General features: G+C 42.6%; 1 protein-coding gene across 3 annotated transcripts in view; it reads right to left on the reverse strand.

The window, feature by feature from the left end:
* opa1 (OPA1 mitochondrial dynamin like GTPase) overlaps nucleotides 1–25,949 on the reverse strand; it is a 45,373-nt gene extending 19,424 nt beyond the window's left edge. The window contains exons 1-29 of one of the 3 annotated variants that reach the window (XM_071908531.2): nucleotides 25,793–25,949; nucleotides 24,816–25,140; nucleotides 23,303–23,399; nucleotides 22,300–22,407; nucleotides 20,305–20,358; nucleotides 18,398–18,480; nucleotides 16,344–16,508; nucleotides 14,791–14,844; nucleotides 13,993–14,097; nucleotides 13,742–13,828; nucleotides 13,138–13,251; nucleotides 12,446–12,526; nucleotides 12,253–12,327; nucleotides 12,052–12,123; nucleotides 11,390–11,489; nucleotides 10,934–11,064; nucleotides 10,485–10,557; nucleotides 9,643–9,715; nucleotides 9,408–9,523; nucleotides 7,828–7,892; nucleotides 7,588–7,664; nucleotides 6,283–6,448; nucleotides 5,710–5,862; nucleotides 4,372–4,480; nucleotides 3,988–4,067; nucleotides 3,444–3,584; nucleotides 2,702–2,818; nucleotides 2,492–2,585; nucleotides 1,650–1,760 (exon numbers count right to left, since the gene is read on the reverse strand). In XM_071908531.2, coding sequence (XP_071764632.1) covers nucleotides 1,650–1,760; nucleotides 2,492–2,585; nucleotides 2,702–2,818; nucleotides 3,444–3,584; nucleotides 3,988–4,067; nucleotides 4,372–4,480; nucleotides 5,710–5,862; nucleotides 6,283–6,448; nucleotides 7,588–7,664; nucleotides 7,828–7,892; nucleotides 9,408–9,523; nucleotides 9,643–9,715; nucleotides 10,485–10,557; nucleotides 10,934–11,064; nucleotides 11,390–11,489; nucleotides 12,052–12,123; nucleotides 12,253–12,327; nucleotides 12,446–12,526; nucleotides 13,138–13,251; nucleotides 13,742–13,828; nucleotides 13,993–14,097; nucleotides 14,791–14,844; nucleotides 16,344–16,508; nucleotides 18,398–18,480; nucleotides 20,305–20,358; nucleotides 22,300–22,407; nucleotides 23,303–23,399; nucleotides 24,816–25,140; nucleotides 25,793–25,821 — 3,055 coding nt within the window. In that variant the 5' untranslated portion in view covers nucleotides 25,822–25,949. The remainder of the gene's footprint in view (nucleotides 1–1,649; nucleotides 1,761–2,491; nucleotides 2,586–2,701; nucleotides 2,819–3,443; nucleotides 3,585–3,987; nucleotides 4,068–4,371; nucleotides 4,481–5,709; nucleotides 5,863–6,282; nucleotides 6,449–7,587; nucleotides 7,665–7,827; nucleotides 7,893–9,407; nucleotides 9,524–9,642; nucleotides 9,716–10,484; nucleotides 10,558–10,933; nucleotides 11,065–11,389; nucleotides 11,490–12,051; nucleotides 12,124–12,252; nucleotides 12,328–12,445; nucleotides 12,527–13,137; nucleotides 13,252–13,741; nucleotides 13,829–13,992; nucleotides 14,098–14,790; nucleotides 14,845–16,343; nucleotides 16,509–18,397; nucleotides 18,481–20,304; nucleotides 20,359–22,299; nucleotides 22,408–23,302; nucleotides 23,400–24,815; nucleotides 25,141–25,792) is intronic. The other 2 variants (XM_071908532.2, XM_071908533.2) reach the window with 2 other exon arrangements.

The raw sequence follows: 25,949 nt of genomic DNA on the forward strand, positions 1-25,949 counted from the left end.
CTTAAAAAGTAGGTGTCAATCATTTCAAGTTGTGGATATGTCATTTTGGAAGCATACAACCACCGGTAAAGGCTATAACAGCGGTTCAGACAGCATTCTCACATTTGAAAAAGGCCAAAGCGCAGTTTACTAAATGCAAAAAGAGAGAGAGAGATGCCATTTCTTCTTTATGAGGAGAAGTCGGGTGAAACAAAAAGAGGCAGTCATTATAATGCAATGGAGATGGGAGCAATAAACGGTCACCATGCTCTTCTCTGCTGTGTGTGTGTGTGTGTGTGAGAGAAAGAGAGTGAGACAGACAGAAAGAGAGAGAGAAAGACAGAGAGAGGGCAACAGAGTGAGAGAGAGAGCTAGAGCGAGTCTGGGCTTGTCTTGCAGGCGTGTGGGCGCTCTGCAAATTGCGCTGTGTTTAATCAGCAGGGTTGTGTTAACAGGGAGCAGGGCTGGCGGCTGGACCTGACAGGCGGACAGCCAGCACACTGCTGCTACCGGTCAGACAGACACACACATACACACACACACACACACACACACACACACACACACACACCTCCTCCCATCCTATGTGGCAATTAAAGCCTCCAACTATATTGTATGAATGAATATTTGTGTATGAGGGATGTTGTCAGGAAAACAAATAAGCAAAAATGAGAAAAAAAACAATCTCTAATTGGAATTGAATGAGAGTTTTAAGTTCAAAAACCTGAAATCCTTAAAAAGAGAGAGCAGGAGAACGAGTGAGAGACAGAGAGTGAGAGATAGAGAGAGTGAGAAAGCTTCAATTTATTCAAGCATGTGTGTGTCAGTGCGCAAAACCCTGTTTAAAAAGTTGCAGCACTGCTGTTGATTATAGAAAGAATCATTATATAGATTACACACAGAAGGCAGTGGATTTTAAAAGACAAGTAACTTTAAAATTATACAGGGGGGCAGAATCTTAAATATCAAACTTGGCAGGGACTTACCAGTTGATATCTAAGTGATCTCAACTTGCCTCTGCTGTAGCATCCTAGTTGACTGACTGAATGAACACTGCTACTGTTTATCAGACTAGTCAATAGCATCCTTTCCTTAAACACCACTGCCACCTATTGGCAGCTTTGAGATTTCCTCTAATGGAGCCGTGTGTGCACATGTAGCTCATATACAGCGAGCAGAGTGAGTGTGTTTGAATGTGTGGAAGTGAGTTCATGGGTGGCACTGAGGTGTGACAGTTTGAGTGACTGTCCTGTAACTGAAATCAAAAGTTCGATCCCTACAACAGCAAACGGGTCCTGTAGAGACAGTGAAACCCTTCCTGCTCGCTCATTTTAGTCGAAGAGTGTCAGGTAAAAGACTGAAATTATTATCCTGTGCGTGTGTGGTTTCTAAGTGTATCCTTGTGTTTATATTTAACCGACTAACCATAAGTCTAGCATTATATGCAAGGTCCTGCCATGTTTTATCCTGCAGATAGCGTGTCAGTCCTGTATTGTCCAACAGTCCTTGTGCATCGATGTACTTGGTGAATAAAAGTGATTTGGGTTCTGGAAAATCTCCCTTATTTCCAGAAATCAATGTTTGCAGCACCGCACCATTGCAGGAGGTTTTAAAAAAAAAAAAAAAAAAAATCTAGAGGAAATTCTGATGAATGTGTGTGTGAGACTCACTGAGATCCTCGGCCAGCTGGACGCGGCGGCCGGTGATAAGATGGGTCTTCTTCTCTGTGTCTTCCCCAAAGTCCTCCAGCACCTCCTTCACGTTCTTCTCCAGCCGACGCACTGAGGGGATGAACACACACACACACACACACACACACACACACAGAGAGAGCAGTACTCGATCAATATCCAGTCCAACAACAATGCATTGGATTTTTCTCTCAATATTCTGATTGACCGATACAATCATCCAATTTTACTGTCATGAAAATGATTGAGAAAATAATTGTCTATTTTCATTATGTGTGTTTAAGACCATAATGGAAACAGTAGGAGCCAATTTTATCAATTAGTGACAAAGCCCATGTGTACCTTCTAAATGATAGCTTATTCTGTGTTAAAATAGACCGGCAGACAGAATTACTGCACCTGGTTTGATATGGTTTTGATGGTTTTGATTGTGTAAGTTACGTCATTTTAAGTTTCATTCATGTAGTTAATGTTGTCTGCTTGAGCAACTTGAAGGTAGGTGTTCAGTGTAAAAAGAAGGAACAGTTTAAAAGGGACAAATGGCTGGAAATGTTAACTGCTATGGGGATCGAACCTGGGACCTTTCACAGCACCTCCCATTACTGATTTGTGCAGGATAGTGGGAGAAATCTATTTACAAATGCACCCTTTGAAAGTTGGAAAATCTGGAATCTGGAAAACAGGTTCTTGGGTCCCAAAGACAGAAGGGTTTTCTTCCACTTTGGAAAACCATAATGTGATTTACCTTTTTCCAAATGGTGCATATCTCATTTTGGAATTCCATGTTCCATTATATCCCAGTCCCCCATCGTTATCCTTACCCTCAGTGTTGGTGAGCTGTTGTCGGAGGGTGTTGGCCGTGATGCCCAGCATCCTCTGGATCCTCCAGAACAGTACCACATCATTGCACTCCAACTGGGGGGGAAACACACCGACACACAGCTTAGCTTTTCACATAATAACCTTCCATACTGTTGAGAAAAAAGGTTGAACAGAAAGTCAAATGAAGACAACCCATCCTCTCCCCTCACCTCAGAGTCGACAAAGTGTCTCTGGTAGTAGTAGAATCCTCTCTTGCAGAGGTTACAGTGGGTCAGAGCCTTCTGCAGGAAGTGACGGCGATACAGCTGGTGCCACGTGTCCTTGATCTGACCCGACAGGAGGTCAACAAGCCAGCAGTTAATGAGTGATAAATATTATTCATGAATCAAATCCATGAATCAATTTTTCCATGGATACAGTAAAGGAACAGCAGGCCTCAAGAGTAGTTGGTGGACAGAACACAATGTGCTGTCTGTGTAAGGGTGATGACTTCAACTGAAACATAGCTTTTAAATGTGCAAGGATGGGTATTTTGGTCCTCACAGTCAAAGAAAATAACGGATGAAGTCTCAGGTGTGAGTGCATTCCCTATAGGAAGCGGTAGCACAAGACACTCAGATGGAGACGCACATGCACAGACACCAGCACACCCTGAGGAGGGTTCTGTGTAGTGTCAGGAGTGTTCAGGATAAATCAGTTTAAATCAACTTGAACATAGCTTTTGTCCCCGCAAGTGCTTCCCCTAATGATTGTCTTGCACAAGACTACATTTTAAATTACCAAAGATCAAGATCATTTAAATGGGAATTTCCACTATTGCCTATCCCCGATATAGTTGTCCAATTGCCCAACCCTAGTGTGCATGCCCAGAGATTTGGTCTGGGCATGCACAGAGTCAAGTGTAACCAAAGCCTTTGAGCAGTGGTGACGTAACATGTGTTTTGATCTCACCAGCACGGGGTCGACTTCCACCCCTCGTCCCTCCAGGTTCTTCCGGACCGTGGTGACCTCATCGTTGGCCAGGTAGGCTGTGTGGTCCTCGTGGAGCTTCAGCAGGCGCTCCAGCTCCGTTTTGGTTTCATTACGGATGTGCTGCAAGGCCAAAGAAAAGCGAGTGAGCACTATCTTCAGGGCGGGAAACAGGGTGTTGTCTATGGCTGGCAAGTTTGTCTATTATATGAGCCAGTTCAGAAGGCAGCAAACCATAATTTGGTGGTCTACTCAAAGAGCCTAGCTGGCAGGTAAAATAGTGACAGTAGCTGGTGAATCAAAGGTCAAGAGAGTTAAGTTTCCTGCCCAGACTATCTTCCTTGTAGAAGAGGTTCTAACCCCATTAAAGTTTAGCATTAATAGCTCTTTTTTTAACCAAAATATCTTCTGGATAGTTGGATAATTAAACTTAGGTTATGCTGCAACTTGAGTGTGAACAGTGTGAAAACAGCAGTGCTATAACTGGCAGTACAAGTGGAAGTCTTTGGTAGACTCGAACTCTGACCTGGTCTGGTGTACGGTTCGTCCAGTTCATCCACCTCTGCTTCCAGTCTGGACCCACCATGTCGCCGATTACTGACTCGGCTTCAAGAAGTGAGGGAGAGAGAAAGAGAAAGTGAGGGGAAAAGTCCAGAAGGTCAAAAAATGAAATGCATATGCCATTTGGTGTCCGCTTTTATCCAAAGGACCTTACACTTTCATGAGTGCAAACATTTGTGGCTCCAGTAGGAAACCCTAACCCTGGCAGTGTTAGTGCCATACTCTACCTACTGAGCTACACAGGACTCCAAAACACTGTCAAGACAGGGTATCATATAGTTAAGAGAGCGGGAGGTCGACTAGAGCACTGGGTAAGTGATGTTGTATGGAGCCATCATGGCTAACGTACTGTCTCTGAGGCGTGACTGCAGGGTTTCCTCCATGAACTGGATGGCTGCGTCCCACTGAGGCTTGTCTGTGATGGAGCGGTCTTCCAGGGCGTTGTGCTGGATCACCCTCTGACACACACACACACACACACACACACACACACACACACACACACACACACACACACACACACACACACACACACACACACACACACACACACACACACACACACACACACACACACACATAAAAAAGAAAACCACAAGGCAACAGATCAGTATCAATAATTCCTCCTCAGGTCAAAGCTAGGCAAAGTGCACCAGGGGAAATTTTACTGCAGGTTATGCTGCTGTTTAACCAATTCTGCATTATGCCATTGTTACGGGCAATTAATTAAATTACTACATTTACATGTTGATACACAGTCAAATCTTAATTTTACTATGAAAAAAGAACATGGGTCATGCAAGTTCTGCTGCTACTGATACTAGTGCTGCTATTTTGCACATCTTGTTAGTCCTGGCACCCTTACTTTTTTGCACATCTTCATTCATACATTTCTACTTTATATGTCAAAATACATATGTGTGTACAAGTCCCATTTGGTCTATTCTTATTATATCTTATTCTTCTTTAGTGTTGCAATGGCCCAACTCCCCACAGGGGAACCTTAGAGTTTCATCTATTTTAATTCAAGTAAACCTGTGAAGTGCCTCTCAATGTTTTGAACTGCTAACTGTTTACAACTATCATTTTTGTTTACATCCAGGCTTCAGGCTTATTGAGTCTCATTAGTTAGCTTGAGGGTTGGTTGCAACATGAAACACTGTCCAAGGAATCCAATTTATGACAAGAGTGAATTTCTTATTGCTACAGTTGTAGCCTTTACAGGCGGTATCAGTATGCAAGACTACACACAAAATTTGTTTTTGGTTAGGCATTTAAAAGTCAAATTTAACAGTCAAATTTAACAGGCAATTAAGCACTCAAATTCTTTTGTAAGCTGGAGAATTGTCTACTGCTGCAACAATACAGTATGCTATGCTGTTTGAATTAACATGGCTACTGGATATTCACACTGCAAACTACATGGAGAGTGAGATATATATATGTTCTACCGTCCATTGCATGTCTTGCACTGTCCCTTTGCAAGAAGATATGAAGTCCTGTTATCTTTGTACCAAATGTGTTAGTATGCATGGTAAAACTCTCCAAGTTGTCAGTATGTCTCTGCACTGATGTCAGCAAGGACAATTCCTGTACATTTGTGGTACTTGATGATTGAAGAGCTTCTGATAAGGGAAGTAAAAAAAATAACTAAAAAAAATCAGTGTGGAGTGGCTGAACCGTTTACCAGGCTGTCCATGGCCCTCTCATTCCACTTGTGCCTCTTGATGCTCTCGTCCTTCACGGCCTCCTTCAGCTTGTCGAAAATGTCGTCCTGGTCTTTGCCTTTGTATTCAGCCATGAAGCGGGCAAACTCCTCCTGCAGCGTCTCCCAGGCAACCTGACCAGAGTATATTTGGACGGTTCATATCAAAACAAAACACCATGGTCACCATTGTAAGTGCTCAGAACAGGCAGAACTTAATGTTAAAATTACATAAATGATTGATCATTCAAGCTCATCAAGCTCAGCAGTCTGTGTTACAGCAGGCGGACCATTATAAATCACATTTAAGTGTATAGAAAAATGCTACATTATGTAACAATGTTCAATGGCACACATCATTCAGTAACAAAAACTCAATTTTGGAAATAATAATCCACATCTGAGAGAAATATATGGACAAAAAAGGAATAAAGCCATGCATCAATTCAAATTTGGAAAAACTTTAGGAGATTTGATTTATTGAATAACACCTCTCATTTTACCAATTTGAATTATGATTTGACCAGTTGTATGAAGACAGGCAGTCTGCTTTACCTCCAGTGCTTTGTGTGGCAGCTGCTTGTCGGTCCACTGTTTGAGCTTGATGTCCACGGTGGTGTTGAAGGTGCCCGAGTTCATCGTCTGGGCGGCAGGCAGGTAGATGTTCTCGATCACATGGGTGGAAACACGCTCCCACAGCTTCTTCTGCAGGATGGCCTCCCTGGGAGGGGTCAAAGGTCAGGTCAGGAGGAATGTTTTCATTGGATAACACGCTGAAGGTGGTACGACTTCTTAAATTATGTAAAATGATTTTTAGGATTGGATTTAAGGAGATCTAACAGGTCAAAGTGCTCTCAGGAAAGTTGCTTTCAGCTGTCCGGCTCTGTTCAGTTAAGTGATCCAGTGGGGCGGGAAAACAATGAGCAGAGGGGGATCGCTCTTGCCTATCGAGCCGCTTTCACTTGTGTACAGTAAGTGCTATTGAGATTGCACTTGACTGTAGATTCCAATACAGCTCCAGTATGAGCCTGTTAGCAGCTAACAGCCTTCCCACTCTCACTCTATTTGACCGCGACAGCGTGACAATGGGACAAAACCCTCCCAAAATCCCCCTGAGACCAGAGCGGTGTTAAGCCTCTCTCATTTATCATAAACGCACGCTCATATTTCATGCGGCTCCCCTTTTGTTCAGGCTAGCGCTCCTTGCTGTCGATAGGCGCTATCTCCAATAGCGCTGGCTGGCTGGCTGGCTAACAGGGCCACCCCTGTCCCCGTCCATGGGCCATTCATCAGAGCATCGATCTGGGAGAACTGATGGCACGCACACTGGGGATGGCCACAACACCATGCATACATCTCATTTAGCGAGGTTTTCCTCATGGGGGGTGGGGTATAACTGTATATTCATGCACGAGTACATGCACACACGGAAAGACTTGCAGCTTGCTCTTAAAATAGCCTCCACCTCATGGCTGGTTGAGTGCTGAAGCATTTCAAATCCGTGGTCTAATTGCCTTCAGGTACAGCACTACATAATTGTTAGATGATGTTATGCAGTTCGATCCCCGTAAGGAGGCATTTCAAAAAAGACCAATATTTTATCCAAGGTGAATGAAAAGGTGATACTGACAATATGAAAATGATCAAATTACATTTACATTTCAGGCATTTGGCTGACACCCATCATGTCTAGTTTGTTTAGAGGAGTTATTCTGAACCCTGGTGTGGTTTCCCCCTGGATCACCAACATTACAAGCTAACAGCAGCAAGGAGCGAAAGGATCAAAGCCACGGCTGCCCACAAGTAATGGATATAACAATATAGTAGCAACAAGATATAATAGATACACCACTAACTTACCAGTGTTTTGGGGTCACTTGACTCAAACTAATGACTTCATCCAGGATTTCATTTTTGGCCTTTTCAAAGAGTTCATTCTGCAAAAAAGGCAAAATAAAGGCATATTTGTATTGCTCTTATACCCCAATGATAGACTTTCAAGGTGTGCACTTGTTCTATCTTGTTTTATAATCTTTTTTTTTTTTTAATCTGTTTTTATCTCAATTTCTATTCTGTTTTAGTGTGATTCCTGTTTCTCACCCTGTCCAGCTCTCTCAGACGGGGGTAGTTGTTCTTCCACTCCGTCTCCAAGTTGAAGCGGGATGCTGGGGCGTGGGGAGGGACAGAAACAATGAATAAACACACTAAACAAACCTTTTCAACATCAACATGAATCATCTTCAACTTCTCATTTGCTCCAAGTGTGAATATAAAGTAAGCGGCCAGATGAACACATGTGGTTCCATCATAACATCCAAGCCAGATGCACTCTCTCTATTGTTTAGTGAATAAACATTTTGAATGAATAAACATTTTCAACATGGTTGACCCCCATTGGAAGCGAACCCCTAACCCTGGCAATGTTAGTGCCATGTTCTCCCTATTGAGCTAAACAGGACCACATCTTATATACAGTACATAATAATATATTAGATGTTTTTTAACAAAACAATAATGAGAAAGCCTCTTTTTGCAGACAATAAATACCTGAATCATTCCCTTGAATCCAATGGAGGCATTGAGGTATTTTTTGTCATATACCATTAACCACCAGTGTAGCAGGTTGTTTTATTAACTGCTATTTTTACCTGTATTTGTGTCCTTTGTTTTCGGTAAAGCACTATGTGACAAACCCGTTTTGCTGAATGCCCTTATAACTTCAAAATAAATTTACTTTGACATGTGGCACTTGGCAGGAGCTCATCATCATGTCTGGCCGGCTGAAACTCATCTTCTATACATTTCTATTGCTTTTCCACCTTTGATGCTACGCTCCATCAGACAGTAATTCTCTATAATCATCAGGTGCTGACTGTACTGGGACAGAGCCTGCTTTGTTTTAACCTGGTTTGATATAAAGGCAGCTTTCAGACTGCTAATGGGGCCTATTCTTTAATAAAAGTGGGTGAGGACTTTGCACAGACACTCTCTTAACTGGCCCCTTAGAAGCAGAGGGGATGGCGCCGATCACACACTCTTAATCAACAGCCAGCTTTTACTTTTCACACATGCACACACACACACACACGGCCTGCTGTCCCTCTCCACAGCTCCCCATCCACAGTGGAGATTAGGCTAATTGCTGGGTTAAGGGGCCATGGTGGCGCCAGGCTATGAGGATGGAGGCCAGTTGTGTGTGTGTTTTTATTTATTTTTTTGACGGGCTGTGGATCGATACGCCACACAATGGGCCGATGGGAGCGGCAGTCGCAGGGCCATAAATCTCCTGTGCTGTTAGCGAGGGGCCCGTGGTTGTCTAGGCTAATTGTCGATGGGAGGCAGCGCCGAGCGAGGGGAGAAGTGTGGCAGGGTGGGCTGACTTAGGCCAAAGACAGGAAGGAGGGACAGTCAGGAGTTAAGGTGGAATTGTGATCCTGTGTCGCTCCCATTCCCTGTGTAGCCCAATGGGTAGAGCAAGGCACTAACACTGCCAGGGTTAAGGGTTGAATTCCCCACCCGGCTAGGGAAGCTAAAAACGTATGCGCTCATGGCACAGTAAGCAGCTTTGGAGAAAAACATCCACTAAACAGCACATATAAAATGGCATATGAGTCAGTCAACCCTCCCTGGATAAATAAAGGTTAAAAAAGCCCTGAAGGCCTGCAGGTGCAGAGTCGTACCTTTGAAGACGTCGGCCTGCTGCTCAACAGACTCCCTAACCATCTTCCAGAAGCAGTCAGAGACGGCCAGGCTCAAGTTCTTCGTAGTCACTTGGTGGGCCTTCAACATGCCGTCCCTGATGGGATACATTCAGTGATTAGCTGCTTTAAAATATTATCCTCACATTCAACAAGGCAACGGGAGGGAAAGATAAATGATGGAGCCGTAAAGTTTGATGAGTTTAGTGAAACCTGCCTCAGTAATCTTGAGTTCTGGAAGAAGTCCTCCTCGTAGTCTTTGATGGAGTCTATGCTTTCACCGCTGCTCCCTAGAGAAGAGTGGACAACACAACAAGATCAGTCAGTTCAGGTCAGTAACTGACATTTCAGGATTCAATGAACTGTAGGATTTAATGCAAATTTCATTCAGTGATAACGTCAGAGAGGGCATTCCTGTTTCTGACAAAGTAGTAAATATGCACGAGAATAACAAGAGGCACTTGAGCTGCCTAATGTCCTGTCATAATCACCATGACATATTACACATAATCAGTTATGCTAATGAGATCATTAATTAATTTAATGAATATGTTATATACCAATATATATAATAAATATTAACTTAACGTCTTCACACAACACATGGGTGGTAATAATATGAACTCTGTATCTTAAAACATTAAGGATTTATAGCAGTAGTTTTTCCTCATAAATATGCAAATTTACACAGCAAGGTGCTCCAAAATCTGATTAGATCATCTACTCTATAGGGGGAACCTGTGGTGTAACTATAAAATTTCCATCATCTATTCTTCTTGAGTTATTGTGTTCACAAGAATGTGTCTAGACACAGACAGAGATGCCACCATGACGACATAATGTCCTGCGTACCATTTGCAATAAAAAGCAGGAGAAAACAGGAAAGATATCCAACTAGCTCCCTGGTTACCACAAAAGTTGGCATAGCAACAGCTAGGCTTTGTGGGAATTATCAGCCCAGCTGGGATGTCTCTTTGATCAGATTGCTTGGCTAAAACTACCCATTATATAACGTAGGATTAAATGCAGGATGGTAGATTACTCAGTGGGATACGTTACCTTTCCCTGTCACCACAGCAAAGTAACCCAGGGCCTTCATGGGGAACAGCTTGCCTTCAACTATCTGCTGGATCTGAAAGAGAAGACAGGGGAAGAAACTGTTTAACTTCCCAGGTCATTCCAGCTCCCTAAAGGCTGGCTCCCTGTAGTACGAGCAGGTAAAAATAAAGAGCTGAGCTCCCTCTTGTGGAGGAGTCACATATTGCTGTCTTTCACGCATATGAGTTGGTACTTCATCCACTGGTGTAAAAAAAATATGTAGACGCAGCAATTATTGAAGTGCAGCTTTTGGCCAGTTTTGCTCACTAACTCTGTATTCTATGGAATATGAAGTGGCAACGCATTAACAACCAGTCAAACACCTAAAAGAACATTTTGACAAATCCAGGCACAAGTCTTTGACTCTGCGGGTGAAATGGTGGGATAAGTGGCCAGTTAAGCCGTCTTACTCTGTTGGGGCTGGCCAGGTTCTTCTCAGCCAGGTCCACCTTGGTCAGGACAAAGATGGTCCTCCTGCCCAGGGGATCCATCTGGCTCACCAAGTCTGTCACAATGCTTCGCTCTGCATCCACACTACCGTCTGGACAGAGAGGAGGAAGGACACAGGAGATGAGATGATGGGGTAAAGATGACAAGGGTGAGGAGGACAATGAGTATGAAAGCAATGAAAAGGAGATGGAAGAGTTTGAAAGAAAAAAGGAGAAGATAAGTGAAAGTGTAAGGAACAAATTCTGGGATCATCTGTTCCTCTTTAATAATAATAATAATAATAATAATAATAATAATGGTAAGAATGTGATAGTCTACTGAGCCATGTCGTGAAATCCTCTCCCATCACCCTACTCACTACAACACCCGGCTGCCTGTATGCAAGACATTTGGTGGATGGCGTACTAATGGCTCACCCTGAATACAGAGGATGATTGCGTTGGGGTTCTGCATGTAGGCCTTGCTGATGCTGAAGATGGTTTCCTTAGTGTCTGCTGCCATGCCCGAAGTCACAGTCTGAGAAAGACACAAATTTACAGAAAGATTTTAGACTGTTTTGTGTGTACTTGCCTTACTTTATTTGTGAGGACAGGTGTGGGTTTGTGGATCCGCACTTTGCAAAAGAACAATTTTACAGTTTAGGGTTTTAGGTTTTTAATTAGGGTTATGTTCAGGTTAGGGCATGGATTGGTGAGGATTAAGGTAGGAGTTAGGGGTTAGGTTTAGGGTTTAAATTAAACTAAGGTTAAGGTAAGGTTAGGGCATGTATTGGCAATGATTATGGTTAGTTAATGGAATTAATGGAAGGTCCCTCATTCAATTTGAACAGTTCAAATCAGATAAGAAATCACCACATCATGTACCTTACAAACATCAGTTGATACAACCATAGAGGGAGTAATTAGCTCAAAACAGTGCAGTAAAAAGATGTTCATCAGTGCAAAATACAAGGATCTTGTACAGGCACAAGAAGCTACAATTTCATGTGCAAAGTAAGATTTACAACTGCAGTGGAGATAGATCAGTCTTGTATTACTAACAAGTATATTAATACAACAGTGTGTATGTCTCTACTCACACTGATGACGCCTGGTAAGTCAACGAGCACCATCCTCTGGATGCCGGGGCCTTTGACACTCAGGGATATTGTCTGACAAACAAAAAACATAAACCTCATCAGTCATCATCCTACCACACACTACAGTAGTAAAACGGCAGTTGGCAGTGTTAAACAATCTGAACCTGAGAATAAATAAATAAATAAATCACTGTGTCCCACCTCAGGACTGACTGTCTGCCCCTCCTTCACGCTCTTCCTCATCCTCAGCTCTATCTCATGCCTGAGGGCAGCCAGCTGCAGGAGGGAGGAAGAGAGACAGGAATAAAATTGTGTAAATAAGTAACCAAGTTTATGCTTTACCTTCATAGTGGATAGAGGGAAGAAATGAATGAAGGGTTCAATTGTGACTTACATCCTCCTCTTTACTGAGATCAAACTCTCGGCCGCTGTCCTTGAACATGGCCACGTGGTGGGGGCCCTCGCTTAGTGTTACCTGGGGACAGAAGAGACAGAACAGGGTTCCTAGACATTTTCCATTTCTAAAATTCAGGCCTTATTTTTTTGACTGGCTTTTAAGATGTTGGTCAGTGGTCAATATAACAATAGATGATTGTGGCTGTCAAGTAGTGCATTTAATTCCAAGGCCAAAGAGAATTCTCTGACGAAGACAGAAGTCTCGGTCGTAGCGTTGTCATGCTCACAGCATGTAAGATTTAAAAAAGAAATCCTGCTTGGGAACAAAAAAGCAGTGTGCTGCTATTCTCTTCTTTTTTGTACTCCTCTTTACTACTCAGCACCTGCGAAATAATATGGATGTGCGTATGCTTCTTTGAGACTGTTCATTTCAAAGAGAATTCCTCACAGCAGCAAATACATAAAAATACATGGAGTAACAACGGGCCTACAATTAAAACAATTGCTGTTATATGTGTATCAAAAGTAAACGTTCCCGTCCCCCCAATACTTTTCCAGATGTTTTGTCCAACTGCCACACTTTTCAATACCTGGAAATGATCAAATTTGCTTTCCATGTAGGGACCCTGGCTATAGAGATATGATTGAGTATGAGCTTATGCACACATCGGCCAGTCTGGCCCTGCCTACCTTGACAGGAGAGCGGGTCATCATCTCTCCAGAGCCCCGGGGGAAGATCCTGGCCTGGGCGATCATCTCCAGCACGCTGGTCTTCCCAGCACTCTGATCCCCGACCACAACCACCTTAACAGAACAGGAGGAAGTGGGTAAGATGGTGGAGATGGCAGAATGGATGGAGAACAGAAAAGAGATTGCAGGAGAAAAGGTAGCAGGATAGGAAGGAGTAAGGAAACAGAGGTAGTAAGGGAAAAAAAAGAGTTGGTAAAGAAATTATGGTCCAACTGATGAACATGCTTCAGAATTTCTTCAGAATATCTTGAGAGGGTTTATTAATAAATTAGGTTAGAAAACACTCCTACCACAAAAATAGATTAGCAGATATTTTGGATATAATTAATTTATTGAATTTATTTATTAATTAAATTTTCTTCCCCAATTATTGGTATCAGACCCAAAAATAAGACCATCAAACACATATTGAATAATCTTACAGTCAGCCTTTGACTACTGAGAGAGAACTCGCAACAGCTGAGGAGCCAATAGAGGAATAAAGCCATTCTTTGATAGGACTCCATTTCCCATGAATAAGGAACCATATGTGACTGCTCCTTACCCTGGGTAGGTGGTCCTGGGTGTTGTAGTTGGAGTCATAGTCGGACAGGATGTCCAAGACCTCGGAGTACAGGTCAATAAGGGATTTCTACATGGGGGGGATACAAAAGGAAAACAGGCTTGATTAAACATTTACCTTTACATGAAAATTATAGGCATTTAGCTGACACTCTTATCCAGAGCGACTTATGAGTACAATAGAAGAATTATTATTTAAATGTGTGTGTGTGTGTGTTTGTATGAGAGGCCCACCTTGACTTTCCTTTGGTGAATCCCCTTATCGTCTTTCTGCAGCACCACTTTCCTCAACTCTTTATTCTCCTTCTCCAGTCTCTCCAGCATGCGTTGATATTTCATCTGTGGGATACACAGCAGCAAGCAATCAACACCCAGCATAAGGCCTTACACCTAAGGGAGGATTTTGACAAAACAAAAATTGAAATTCATGCTCTGCTGGATTTACCCACTGCTATAAAGACACAGATGCAGACTGTGCTGTCGTTTCCTAAAGCGCAGCCAAGTTTTGTTACCATTTCCATGCTCATGCAGCCATTCTACTGTAGCTTTTTCCTGTCATATCTTTGGCGTTTTGAGTATCCAAAGCCCTTGAGCCTTTAGTCACCTCTGCCAGTCAGAGGTACTGTACCATTAGCATCAAAGCGATAGTCTATTCCACCTATCAAAATTAATGTCTGAGCTTGAGCAGAGCTGAAAGAGAGTCGATTCTGGGTCTGCTAGCTTGGTCCAAGACGGCAACAAGGCAGTAGAAATCAGTGAATTATGGTCTGCTGCCTGATTTTGAACCATTAAGACTATTTGAGTCAATGAAGTGTAAAACCCCAAAAAGGATTGAATGTATATATTATAGCTGAATTAAAAAAAAATATACAAAGGTGATTGGCTCACCAATTCACACTTAAACCAGTATTAGATTTGCATGAGTTTGTGTTGATTTGGGCAACAATTCCAATATTCCTCTGGTCCATCAAGACTTCAAAAACATCCTGGCCCCAGTGGTTTCAGCCAAAGTAAGACATACATGTACTGTACCTGGGTACGGAGCAGTTCCTCTTGAAGCTGGTCTATCTTTTCTCTGTCTGACGACTGGAGGTGGAAGAAGACAAGAGGAAAAAGAACGGGAACAAACTGGGTTAATGCTCCCTCTCTGATGTTGAAAATTAGGCCTTCCCGTCACCCTCATTGTACAACTTCACACGCATGGGATCCCACCAGCATCAGGAAGGGACATTACATGCACATTACATTACAGAGAGTACCAGAGTTGGGAAAAGTCAAGTTAATGCATAAAATGGAGGGGAATAAAAAAAACAGATTCCAAGCAGACGATGTTCATTCTGGTCTTTTTCAGCTTCAATCAAGAGGCTACGAATCACACACAAGCACAAATCACAAAGTGAGCCCTGGAAAAGACAGCTGAATTTCATCAAGAAACCATTGTCAACGTCATTACAGAGTGAATTTTTATGATTTGGCAAAACCCATTTGATTGTATCTTTTATATGCCTGCAACGCATTTCTCAGGATGGGAGAAGAGAAGGGACAGAGAGCAGGAGACAGAGCATATATGAGTAAATGGGATTGGCAGCGGACGACAGGGAATTAAACACACATGTACACACACACAAACGCACACACTACAATGCTTTATCTGAAGCTATATCTACACTATACAGCAGAGATGGGAAGTGTGCAGTAACTTACATTCTAGTGATATGCGCAAACAGTGCTTGATAATGTTTTGGATTTCCTTTGTTAAGAGAATTATTTAGGCAATATGAAACCTCTCTAGCAGCTTAGGTCTTATCCCTTGCTGCTGATAAACTAGCGATCTCAGTGCCGTTCAGATTTTCATTCGAAGACTGGTCAAAGTCATGGTCGTTTCCAAAAGTGCAGTTCACGCCATGCAGCGGTGTGTCACTCCACTCCATGCAGTGTTTCCATACATTAGTGGAGTGCTGTTGATGATGATCCAGACAGGGAGGCTGGGCTACTGGGCTACTGGAACCAGGCTAAGGTAACTTTCCATGCATGCCATTCCTTAGCCCACCGGCAAAGCAATCTTAGCATAGCCTGACAGACTATTGAGTGATACATGGAGCCATGGAGGGTGCTGTTGGATACTGAAGGGGACGGATTGGAGGTGTTTATAGGTATCGACATAATGTGTTTGACATTAGCCAGCACTACAAAGTCTCAGATATATTGGTAATGAAGCAAAGATTAAATAATGAGTTTCAAGGTGTAGGAAATTTACTCTCCGGCCCTGGCTCAAAGTATATCAAGTTAATGGCCAATAATGAACTTAATAACCCATTAGCAGTAACATAAAACACTATAAGCTGAATCTGAATCTTAAACAAGACACTTCCTGGAATAGTGATTTCATTATTCCAATTCCAACTCTATTCCTTATATAGATTCAGTTAGTTAATTTTTGTCCAGGTAGCTGGTAGACCTTAGAGGGGGGAAGGTTTCTGGGTGGTCCTACTATATACAGTATGTTCTGATCATCCTCTACGGCTGTCATCTGGTAGGGGGTGGTGATTGGGTGGGTGGGGTCTAAGTTGGGTGGGGACCTTCACCTTGCGTTTCTGCTGAGGGGGGCTGGGGCTGGGGTTCGGAGGCGGACTGGGGGCGGGCTCTGGCGGTGGGGGACGCGCGCTATTGGCCGCAGCAGCCCGCCGGACTTCCTCCTCGTGCCGCTGGATCTGCTGCTGAATGAGAATGAGCTCGCCGAGCAGACCCTGCTGGGGGACGTCACAGTGAGAGAGAGGCAGAAGCAGCAACAACAACAACAACCACCCGCTGGGCCGGTCTGCCCACCAGGCCCGGGCAGCACCTGAACACAGGAAACCAAACCTATGCCCACAGTGACTGGCATAGGCGCTCTACAGGCCGGAGTATTACCGTTCAGTCAAGGATCAAGATCAACGTAATCGAGGTCTTTGGCTTTGGGAATCTTGCCACCATCATCAGCGCTACCCAACAAAGTCAGTTTATCTCGGCCATAAAGGGGAGATGCCAAACTTTGCCAGACTGAAAGCAGAAGAGGCGACTGATACCGCAACCAGCGCCTCTCAGCCAGTGGCACACCGTGGCGATTCCATTCTCTTTCCCCGCCATCATGCATCGTTACGGCTTAATGGTTGTACCCTCGCCACGAGTCGAACGATACTATCCAACTTATTACCATGCTCCAAATGAAGGGGTATAAAATACATGAACAGAGCGGACTGATTCTGAACATGGGCACAGACAGTCAAGTCTCATGTATTGTGACGTTCTGTGTCAACTGTAGCCTACACATGAGGACTGAGACCACCATATTTCGATGCGTTTCAATACACTGGCAGTTCCGATCATAATCAGTCTGTTGATGTAGGTGAAATGAGCAAAGCAAGCGCTGGGATATTGCTGTATCAGGGGTGGAGCGCAAAGCCTACAGCAGGTTGAACAGGTGAACTTAGCTTTAGTCCAATGGTCCCCAACTTGATGTGGCCTGTCTAAATGTCATCAGTAGTAGAATAGATTAATGGAGAGTCAATTCAATTCTTAATTAAGAAAGAAAAGGGGTATTACAAATTTTTACAACTTTTTTAGCTTCTTTGTTCTGTGAAGCGCATGGCGAAATCCTCATTAAATGCACTTCAATCTGAAACTTAAACTTGTAAACTCAATGTGTGTTCAGGTTGGGGACCATGACTTTGGACTAAAAGCAAGGCGGAGGAGAGGAAAGCCATCATCTATCATTTTATGCAGCTCCCCTTACAATATTTTCAAACCTTTTAATCTTTTCTTTTCTATTTTAAAACTTCCAACTCTGTACAGTGTGAAAACAACATTAAAAAAAACAGACATTTCCATAGAACGGGGGGGGGACACCGGAGATAGGTCGCTTTGTGAAAAAGAGACAACACACAAAATGAACATGAAAGAGAGAGGACAACAGGGATGAAAGAAATGTGCATACAAAGTGCTTTGCCAGAAGCAGCTGTACAATATGAAGCTAAAAGGAGGCATGGTCTCCGTGAATGCTGCAAGAGGCTTCTGGAAAAAAAACATTGAGAGGCATGAGAGGGGATAAAGGCAATGGTAAATATCAGCAAGTGTGAAAATGATCTCTCAGGTTATACTCTGTCAGAATGAGTGCCATGCATAAATGGTACGATCTGTTAGCGGTACTACATGATCAATTTCACTGTGTGTGTAATACTTTGCTAAAGAGCAAGTCTCACTTTAGTGCTTCACTGTAACAGAGTATAACTAACCATCTTCTTACCATCCTATTGTCACAGAGCAACATTAACAGCTTATCTTGATTATAAGCTAGCAGCCAGAGTGAAGCTCACAGTCCAGTGGAATGAATCAAAACTGACCAAAAACATTACATTCCCCTATATTACACAACACGTGCCATTTGGTGGACACTGTTATCCAAAGTGGGAATTAAATGCTTAACTCTGTTCCATCCATTGAACCATAGAGGACCACACTTAGTTTTCAGATTCCTTGAGTGAATTTTGATTAATTCCACTGAAATTATCGACACTAAAGTGAAAGTGAGCCAAGCTGCAGACGGGAGTTGAGTGAGACCAAGCCAGGGCTGGGGAGAGTCAGCGGGGCGGAGCAGACTTGCCTTCTTGTACTGCTTGTCGCTGCCCTCTTGTGCGGATGCAGCAGGAGTGTCTGTGGCGTTCAGCGGAGGCTCGCCTGAGGTTTCTACCAGAGGAGACACAACAAAACAGAATGAGGTTACTACATACGATAATGCATCGATGACTACTGTGTACTGAGTAGAACACCATACGCTTAGTGAGACAATTATTCCCATGGCCAACTGTCAGACAGGAAATCATCTATAGCATACCTATGGTTAGTAGAAGCAAGAAATGTGTGATTACAAATCAAATGTTTGGAAAATCTGATGAAAAACAGCCAAAAAATGAAAACAAACAAAATAAAACTTTGCATATTGCACTACTTATTTAGCAGCATATATGCAGTGCAAAAACACCTGGCATTGTATGGTGAAAAAATAGGACTGTTTAAATTTTGACTTTTTCCCAATTGTTAGTAACCCATGGATACCCTGTCAACATTATGCCTTACTTGGGTTTGAGGTATGTGAACGTATGTGAAGCTAATATTGTACAGTAGTGACAGTAACTGCCATCGCACAAAACAAGTCTGTGTCAAGAAAGACATATAAATGTGGCAGGTGTTTATGGAGGCATGGTGTTGGCATCTGCTGTACACAGCCAGCTGTCATCCATAGGTACATGTACTCTACATGTATAAATAGACTAACCTTGAAACTGTCAAAACAGCTTTCATCAAGCCACTGAGGGACTTGAAGTTAACAGTGAGGAGCAAGAATGAGGAACACACCTCTTCTGTTTTTCATGACTCACAGCGGAGGTGTGGTCTGGTCTGGCAAGCTGCTGTGCAAATGACCTTTGAAAGCTTGAAGTCTTTCCATGCATCATTAAATAATAAAATATAACCCTGGTGTGATTATGGCTGAATGGACATTCCTGATTGTTTTGCTCGATACTCTGATCATGTTGATTAATCAGTCTTCATTTGAGGAACAAAATCATCTACTGCACATTTGCATCATATCTCAACATCTTGACTTCAACTACAGTGGATGTTTTTAATGAAATGAAACTTATTTTCTATGCATTTTCCAAACATTTGATTGCCATTTGCTACAGGTAGATGAAAAGAGAGCCCACAGAGTCAAAGATTAGCAATTGCAAATGTGAGTATAATTAAGGAAAGCAGCCCAAACAGGCCAGGGGAGAGAGAGGGTGGAAGTCAAAGGAGGCAAAAACCACACAGGTGGGACAGAACAGCCAAAGACAGTCAGGTCAGAGAAAGGCAAAAGGGGAGAGGAGGACATATTAAAGGGGAACACACTGGATCTGCTTTGAAGAGTACTCCAGACCAGGATGAAAAAATGAAAAATCGTCTCACAAAACCACATTTCTGCACTTGTGTTGTGATATTAAAAAATCTATCAATCAAATTCTTTTTGACTTTCAAATGAATTCAGTAAGAGGAAGAGAAAACTAAGGTACTACTACTTTTTTTTCATTCCAGTAAACGCGTGTCAGCCACAAGGTGCAACTGGATCTCGGCTTAAAGAAGCATACTCATCTGAAAACCCTCGGTCCAAGATGAGACCTTTTCACCATCCGAGTGACAGGCCATACATCTCACTGAATACAGAACCAACGTTCATAACAAACTTTGGCATCGCTGACAGCAGCACCGGTCTGAATGCCGCCTGCGGAAACCGGAAGCCAATCTGGTTTGGGAGTACGCCTTCCTGGGAAGATGCCGCACCACCGCCTTTAGCGTCGAACCACGGCAACCACTCAGCAGGTCCGCAAGCAGGAACGCCACCACAAACAGACCAATACCGGGGGGGGGAGGGTAGTGGGGTGGGGTGGGGTGGGGTTCAAACAGCACCGGGGAGAAAAGAGAGGGAGGTGGGGAGGGACGGGCAGCGCTACTGAGTGCGGGGGTTTTACACACCTAACAACAGATGCAGACCAGAAGCTCCTTTGACTTCACTACCCAAACTCAAACCTGTGAAGAATGTGGAGGAGGGGGAGGAGGGGAGGGGGAGGAGGAGAAAGGAAGAACAACACAACATAAAAATCATAAAAGACAGAAGCAGAGGGGTGGTGGTCAGAGCAAGGTCACGGCTGGATGATATGTGTGTGTGTGTCAAACAAAGCCACGGCCGACCCAGGAGCTGTGCTGCTGTGCTGCCATGCTGCGCTCTGCAAGTCCAGAGGAAAGCAGCCACTTCATCAGAGACTGTTAAAAGAACTGGACTTGGTCTTAAAGGAACAGTTCATCCCAAAATGTCAAATTCTGTCATTATAGACTGATTCTGTTTACAAATCACCAGCCAATGGAGAGCTTGCTGTAGTAGTGCCCACCGCCCCCCAATATAAACACAATCAGCTCATTTCCTTGTTTTGGTTGCCATATGAAGAAGTAGTTAATTAATGCTACTTAATTGCAAGTAAGTGCAGTCGTTTGGCTACAAAACACTTGGATTATGCTGCAGGAGTTGTTTAGAGAAAACTATATAATATTTTATATATTCCAGTGTGTTTAATCTTTTTGTTACTCTGTAAAGCACTTTGAACTGCATTTGTATGAAAAGGTGATATAAAAATAAACTTGATTTGTCTGGAGTAAATAATGACAGAATTTTAATTTAGGGGTTAGCCGTTCCTTTAACTCTATACATGATGTTATGAAACATATTCCATTATTATAAAACTGAAATATTAATGAAATGAATTATGAATTATATTAGGTTATGTTTTGGGCTATTTGCAAAAATGATAGCACTGAAGAGGGAGAGGAAAAATACAATTTAGACAGGTGAGAAAAGAGATCCAATGGGCTTATACAGGTATCTCACCCCAAACAAGAAACAATAATGGACTATTACATTCTATTATAAGTCTCTGGGTCTTATAAAGGTATAATATATAAATTAAACCAATCACCATATCTTTAACTCATCGACTTCTCTGGAATTGCAGTAGAGAGCAAAGTCAGCAGGTAATGCCGATTAACTACATCGCAAACACCCCACCTACTCACAGTGTTGCGAACATCTTTGCATACAGGTTGAATAAAAAAAAATGTAATGTATTTTTGTGTGTCAAGTTCAGTTTCCTTCCTTTCATTACAACTATATCATCAGGCATTCACACCAACTACATCTGTGAAATCCAACCAGGTAATGGATCTTCATGGCGATTTTCAAACTATGGTGGGAAGGGGAGCTTTCACCTAATGAGAGGCTATTCACAAGGCAGACTTGTACTGTGGTAAACACCTCTACTTTGCTAATCACTTTATAAAAACACAAAGCACTTCTGAGGTTTGGTTACTTGAGGGTTTTAGATGTATTTTGTGAAAGTTTTCCAAGGACTGGTGCAGCAAAGTGTTAGAACAGCTGATCCCATCTGAATGAATAAGTGTTTGCAAACTCATGGGGTAAGATGGTGCTCCAACCACAGAGTATTGATTTATTTAGCAATGTCTGAACAACTATTGATCCAAATCACATCAATCAAAGTTTTTTGGTGTCTGGGAGGTCTCTCTGGAGAATCCATTAGCAACCACAACCAAAGGCAGAAAGGCTGGAGTAGAGAATTGGTAAAGTAGAGTATGAAGCAGGCTGCTTTCTCTTGTTTTGTTCGCAGCACTGTGAGTCTACAGTATGTTATCTCATTCAGCTAAGGTCACACAGCCGCCATACGTTTAGCATAGGATAGGGCAACCCAACCGTAACGTTAGATACACTATACAAAGGTGAAGCCCATTGTAAATGCGGGAGATGGATCTGCTTGGGTTAATTAAATGAGTGTTATCTGCATCTGAGCCCCGAGACCGGACTAAACATTTTGCTGTCTGGCACTGATATGCAAATGATGCTATTGTCAATGTTAAAAGGCCCTTATAAAAGGCGTAGTTGATGTTCCGTCAGTGCTCACTCACCAGAGGAGAGGATGCTTTTGAGGAAGGTGAAGTTCTCTCCTATCTTGTCCAGGTCAGGTAGCAGTTTGGCTATTTCCTCCATCTCTGGTAGGGCTTTGGCCAGTTTCTCTGTGGCCAAAAGAGAAGATGGGTCAGGGTGGGAAGGAAGGGAAGTAGTCTCATCTCATGGCGCACCAATGCATGATTCACCTGGTATCAATTTGTCTGTTACCAGGCTAAAATAATTGTCTTGGAGAATTTCTGCAAGATTAACACCATTTGAGAGCCACTTGAAACAGAAATTGAAGCAAAGCAACACGACTTTCTGCATTTTGCATCATTTTTGTCCAGCAACCTTAAACGTAATGGTCAAACCCAGGTATCAGTACATCCCTGAACCTATAACTTAGTGCAAATTACATTCAAATGAAAGTGCACGAGTTGAATGAACCAGAGAGACTATTTGGAAAGCTGTCAAAAATCTAACACCTGAACAGCTCTAGCTTTGGCTTCTTTCCAGGTATTGTACAATTCATTTGATACATTAATGATTAACTAGCCTATACACAGACGAATCCACAGAACAATAAGCGAAGCAATGTAAAATGTTTTGTATTATACTTACTATATTTCTTTAATACCATTTTCAAGTTTGGCCTGCACAAATATGGCTAAATGATAATAATGATAATCCACATTATTTTGCTTCATATTGTGATCACTATTATTGATCACAATAGTTTCAATAATTTGCATGACAAAATTATTTTACAACACTTTTTGCATGTTATATCAATATCTTGACTGTTTTCAGCAATATTAAGTGTTCTAAATGAAATGCAATGTTTAAATATTGCCAAATTCTATGATAATTTTAGAAATTAAAATTGTGATATACAAATTTACACAATTAACTGTGCAGCCCTATTTCAAGTAGGTCTATATCAGGCAGCAGAAAGTTAAGTTACAGTCAAGACGTGAATTATCTTTCTTTTAATTTATGACACTAAAGGAAAATGCTTACCAAAATCAATTTGTTCACTCAGTTCCCAGACAAAATCTGGAATGACCCAGTTGTATTCACTAAAATCAGGCAGCATGTCCTTCCACTCCTCATAGGTCTGCAGGTAAAACGACAGACATGTGTCATACACACACATACAGAACTAGATATAGCACGGCATATGAATTATATTGCAGTAGAGTTATGCTTGGGTATAAATCGATATGAATGTTTCCTCAGCTGTATTCATTAAGCAGTGATGTGTCACCACAGCAATAAAATGATCACCACTGCTAGAGAAATGTGAAATTAAGCTAACATTAGTAGAATTTAACGACGTTCCCATCCAAAACACAAAGATATGTTGTTCTAAAGTTTAGAATTAATTTTTTCATTATGATCCAGTTTTCTTGAAATGCAACTGCACTGGATCCAAAACTAGAATTACCCAAGCACATATGCTGCATTACAGCACACATTACAAACCCTGAATTATACATCTTATAAGTTAAATGTATAATTCATGGAAAATGAACAATTCATGTATTTTTCTTTCAGGATTTCGGCTAAAACAATCCCACTGATTTCAAAAAACCAGAAAAGCAGAAATGTTTTCTGCCTTTTTTTTTTTTTGCTGTGTTTTATTTTTCTCATCACATCCCCGAACTTTTCATTAAGTTGTAAGGAACACAAAAGACATGTTTAAACCCTGGCTAATGGATTCCTGAGATGTCCCTTTATTGTCTTGGAAAATCTAAATGAAAAATAAGCTTACTACATGTGGTGCGTCTGGACACACCTACAAGCACAACTGTGGCTTGCAAGCAGGGGACCATTTTGTGCAATTCTGAACATGTTCACGGCCTGCTTGTGAAGTGCCACTGTGGGTGTGGAAAATGTACAACAGAATAAACAAAGCAGCCATGAGTCAATAACACTCATGAATGTATAGAGTAACCTGTGTGCGTGTCTGCCAATGTCAACCAGAAAATCTGGCATATAGGCTGGTTCTCAGTACACCAGATTTACTATGATCCTTGTGTAAACATCTTCTAGAGAGTAAATTTACAAAAGTTTATCTGTGAACTTGCCCAACTATAGTAGATAAACTCGCCACCCTCAGCCTTCACTTACATTTTAGGTATTTTGCTGACACCCTTATCCAGAGCAACTTACAGTGAGTGCAACAGTAGAATTAGCTTCAATTCCTTGAAAACACCTTAGAAGCAACCGATAGTAAGGAGTACAAGGGTCAGAGCCACAGTGCCTAAAAAATATTCCTGTGACCATAGAATGACCATGTCAAAAAATAAGGGCTATTGTGGATAAGTAGAAAAAAAGCATTTTTTCAAGCTCCAGTAAGAGCAAATTAGAGTGAGCAGAGGAGGATATGGGACAGGGGATAGCAGGGTGGCCTAGTGGTTAGAGAGACCGTCCTGTACGATTCAGTGGGGAGAGTGTGATGCAATGTCAAGTGATTCTGCTGTTCTGAATCGAGGGAGAAGAGTCCACACATCCACTAACTCAGACGTACTTTTTTAGCCGTGTAGCCTCCTCCCACCGCCGAGCCCAGCAGAATGTACCGGAGCCTCAGCAGCCTGGCAGCTAGGCGGGCCACCCAGAAGTTGCGCTGCTGCTGGTAGCCATGGCCCCCTGATCCCGGGGGAGGCTTGGGCGGCCGCATGGGCAACCGGGACATGGAGGTGAAATGACGGGCCGCCGTGCGGTGAGGGGGTCGCTGGGGGTTGGCGTTAGCTGAGTAGCGGTGGTGGATGGCTCGGGACAGAGGGTGCAGCTTCTGCAGCGGTACCCGGAACCTCACCCCCATGTTGGTGGAGACCAGGTTCCTGCAGGCCATGCTGGGAAGACAGGGGAATGAAGACAATGGACAACAAATGACACCAGTGCACCTTCCTCCACCTATGGATCATTTAATAGAATCTCACCTAAGTACAAGATAGCACCACAAAAAAAGTCAGTAAGTTATTATGCAAATTAGCAGTTAGTCAACATTTGTGGCCATTCTGTAAATATGGTTAGGATCTGTGACCAATCACTACCGTTAGCTAGTCATGACAGTAACAGCAAATGAAAGGCAAGTAATGTCTGACCACAACCTGGAAGTGAAGTATTTGCTTTCAAGCGACGTTAGACAGCTGTGCCCAGACCTTTGCAAGCTAAACCAACTTGACCACACGGGTTAGCTAGCTAGCTAGCTGGCTAAAGTAACGTTAGTCCATAGTAACTGACAGAAAACAGATTCACAAACACAGGCCGCTTCTCTATTTAACACGGATGTCAGTGGTAATGTGTGGAGAAAGGTGGTGTAGCTAGCCGTAATAATGTTATAGTATATGGCGCATTTTAACTTTAGAAGGCAGGTATTTAGATTAACTAGGTACCTAGCTAACCTGTCCTCCACTGTCAAAATGACCAGCTATCGTTAGCTAGACGTGCTTTCCTTAGCCTGCAGCTACACAGCTAATGTTACCATTGTAAAACGGAACTTACCAGGCAACTTTGCTCCCGACACGCAACATAGTGCTATTACCAACAGCGGGTAAACACAAATCTCTTGCAAATTCACCCTTCAGGCACAGTTTAATTCATCTTTCCAAATGGTACACATTTGCTTGCCTGCTACGGCAGCTAACTAGCTCGTTAGCTA

This window comes from Centroberyx gerrardi, chromosome 9 (assembly GCF_048128805.1).
Source record: "Centroberyx gerrardi isolate f3 chromosome 9, fCenGer3.hap1.cur.20231027, whole genome shotgun sequence".
Taxonomy (NCBI): Eukaryota; Metazoa; Chordata; class Actinopteri; order Beryciformes; family Berycidae; genus Centroberyx; species Centroberyx gerrardi.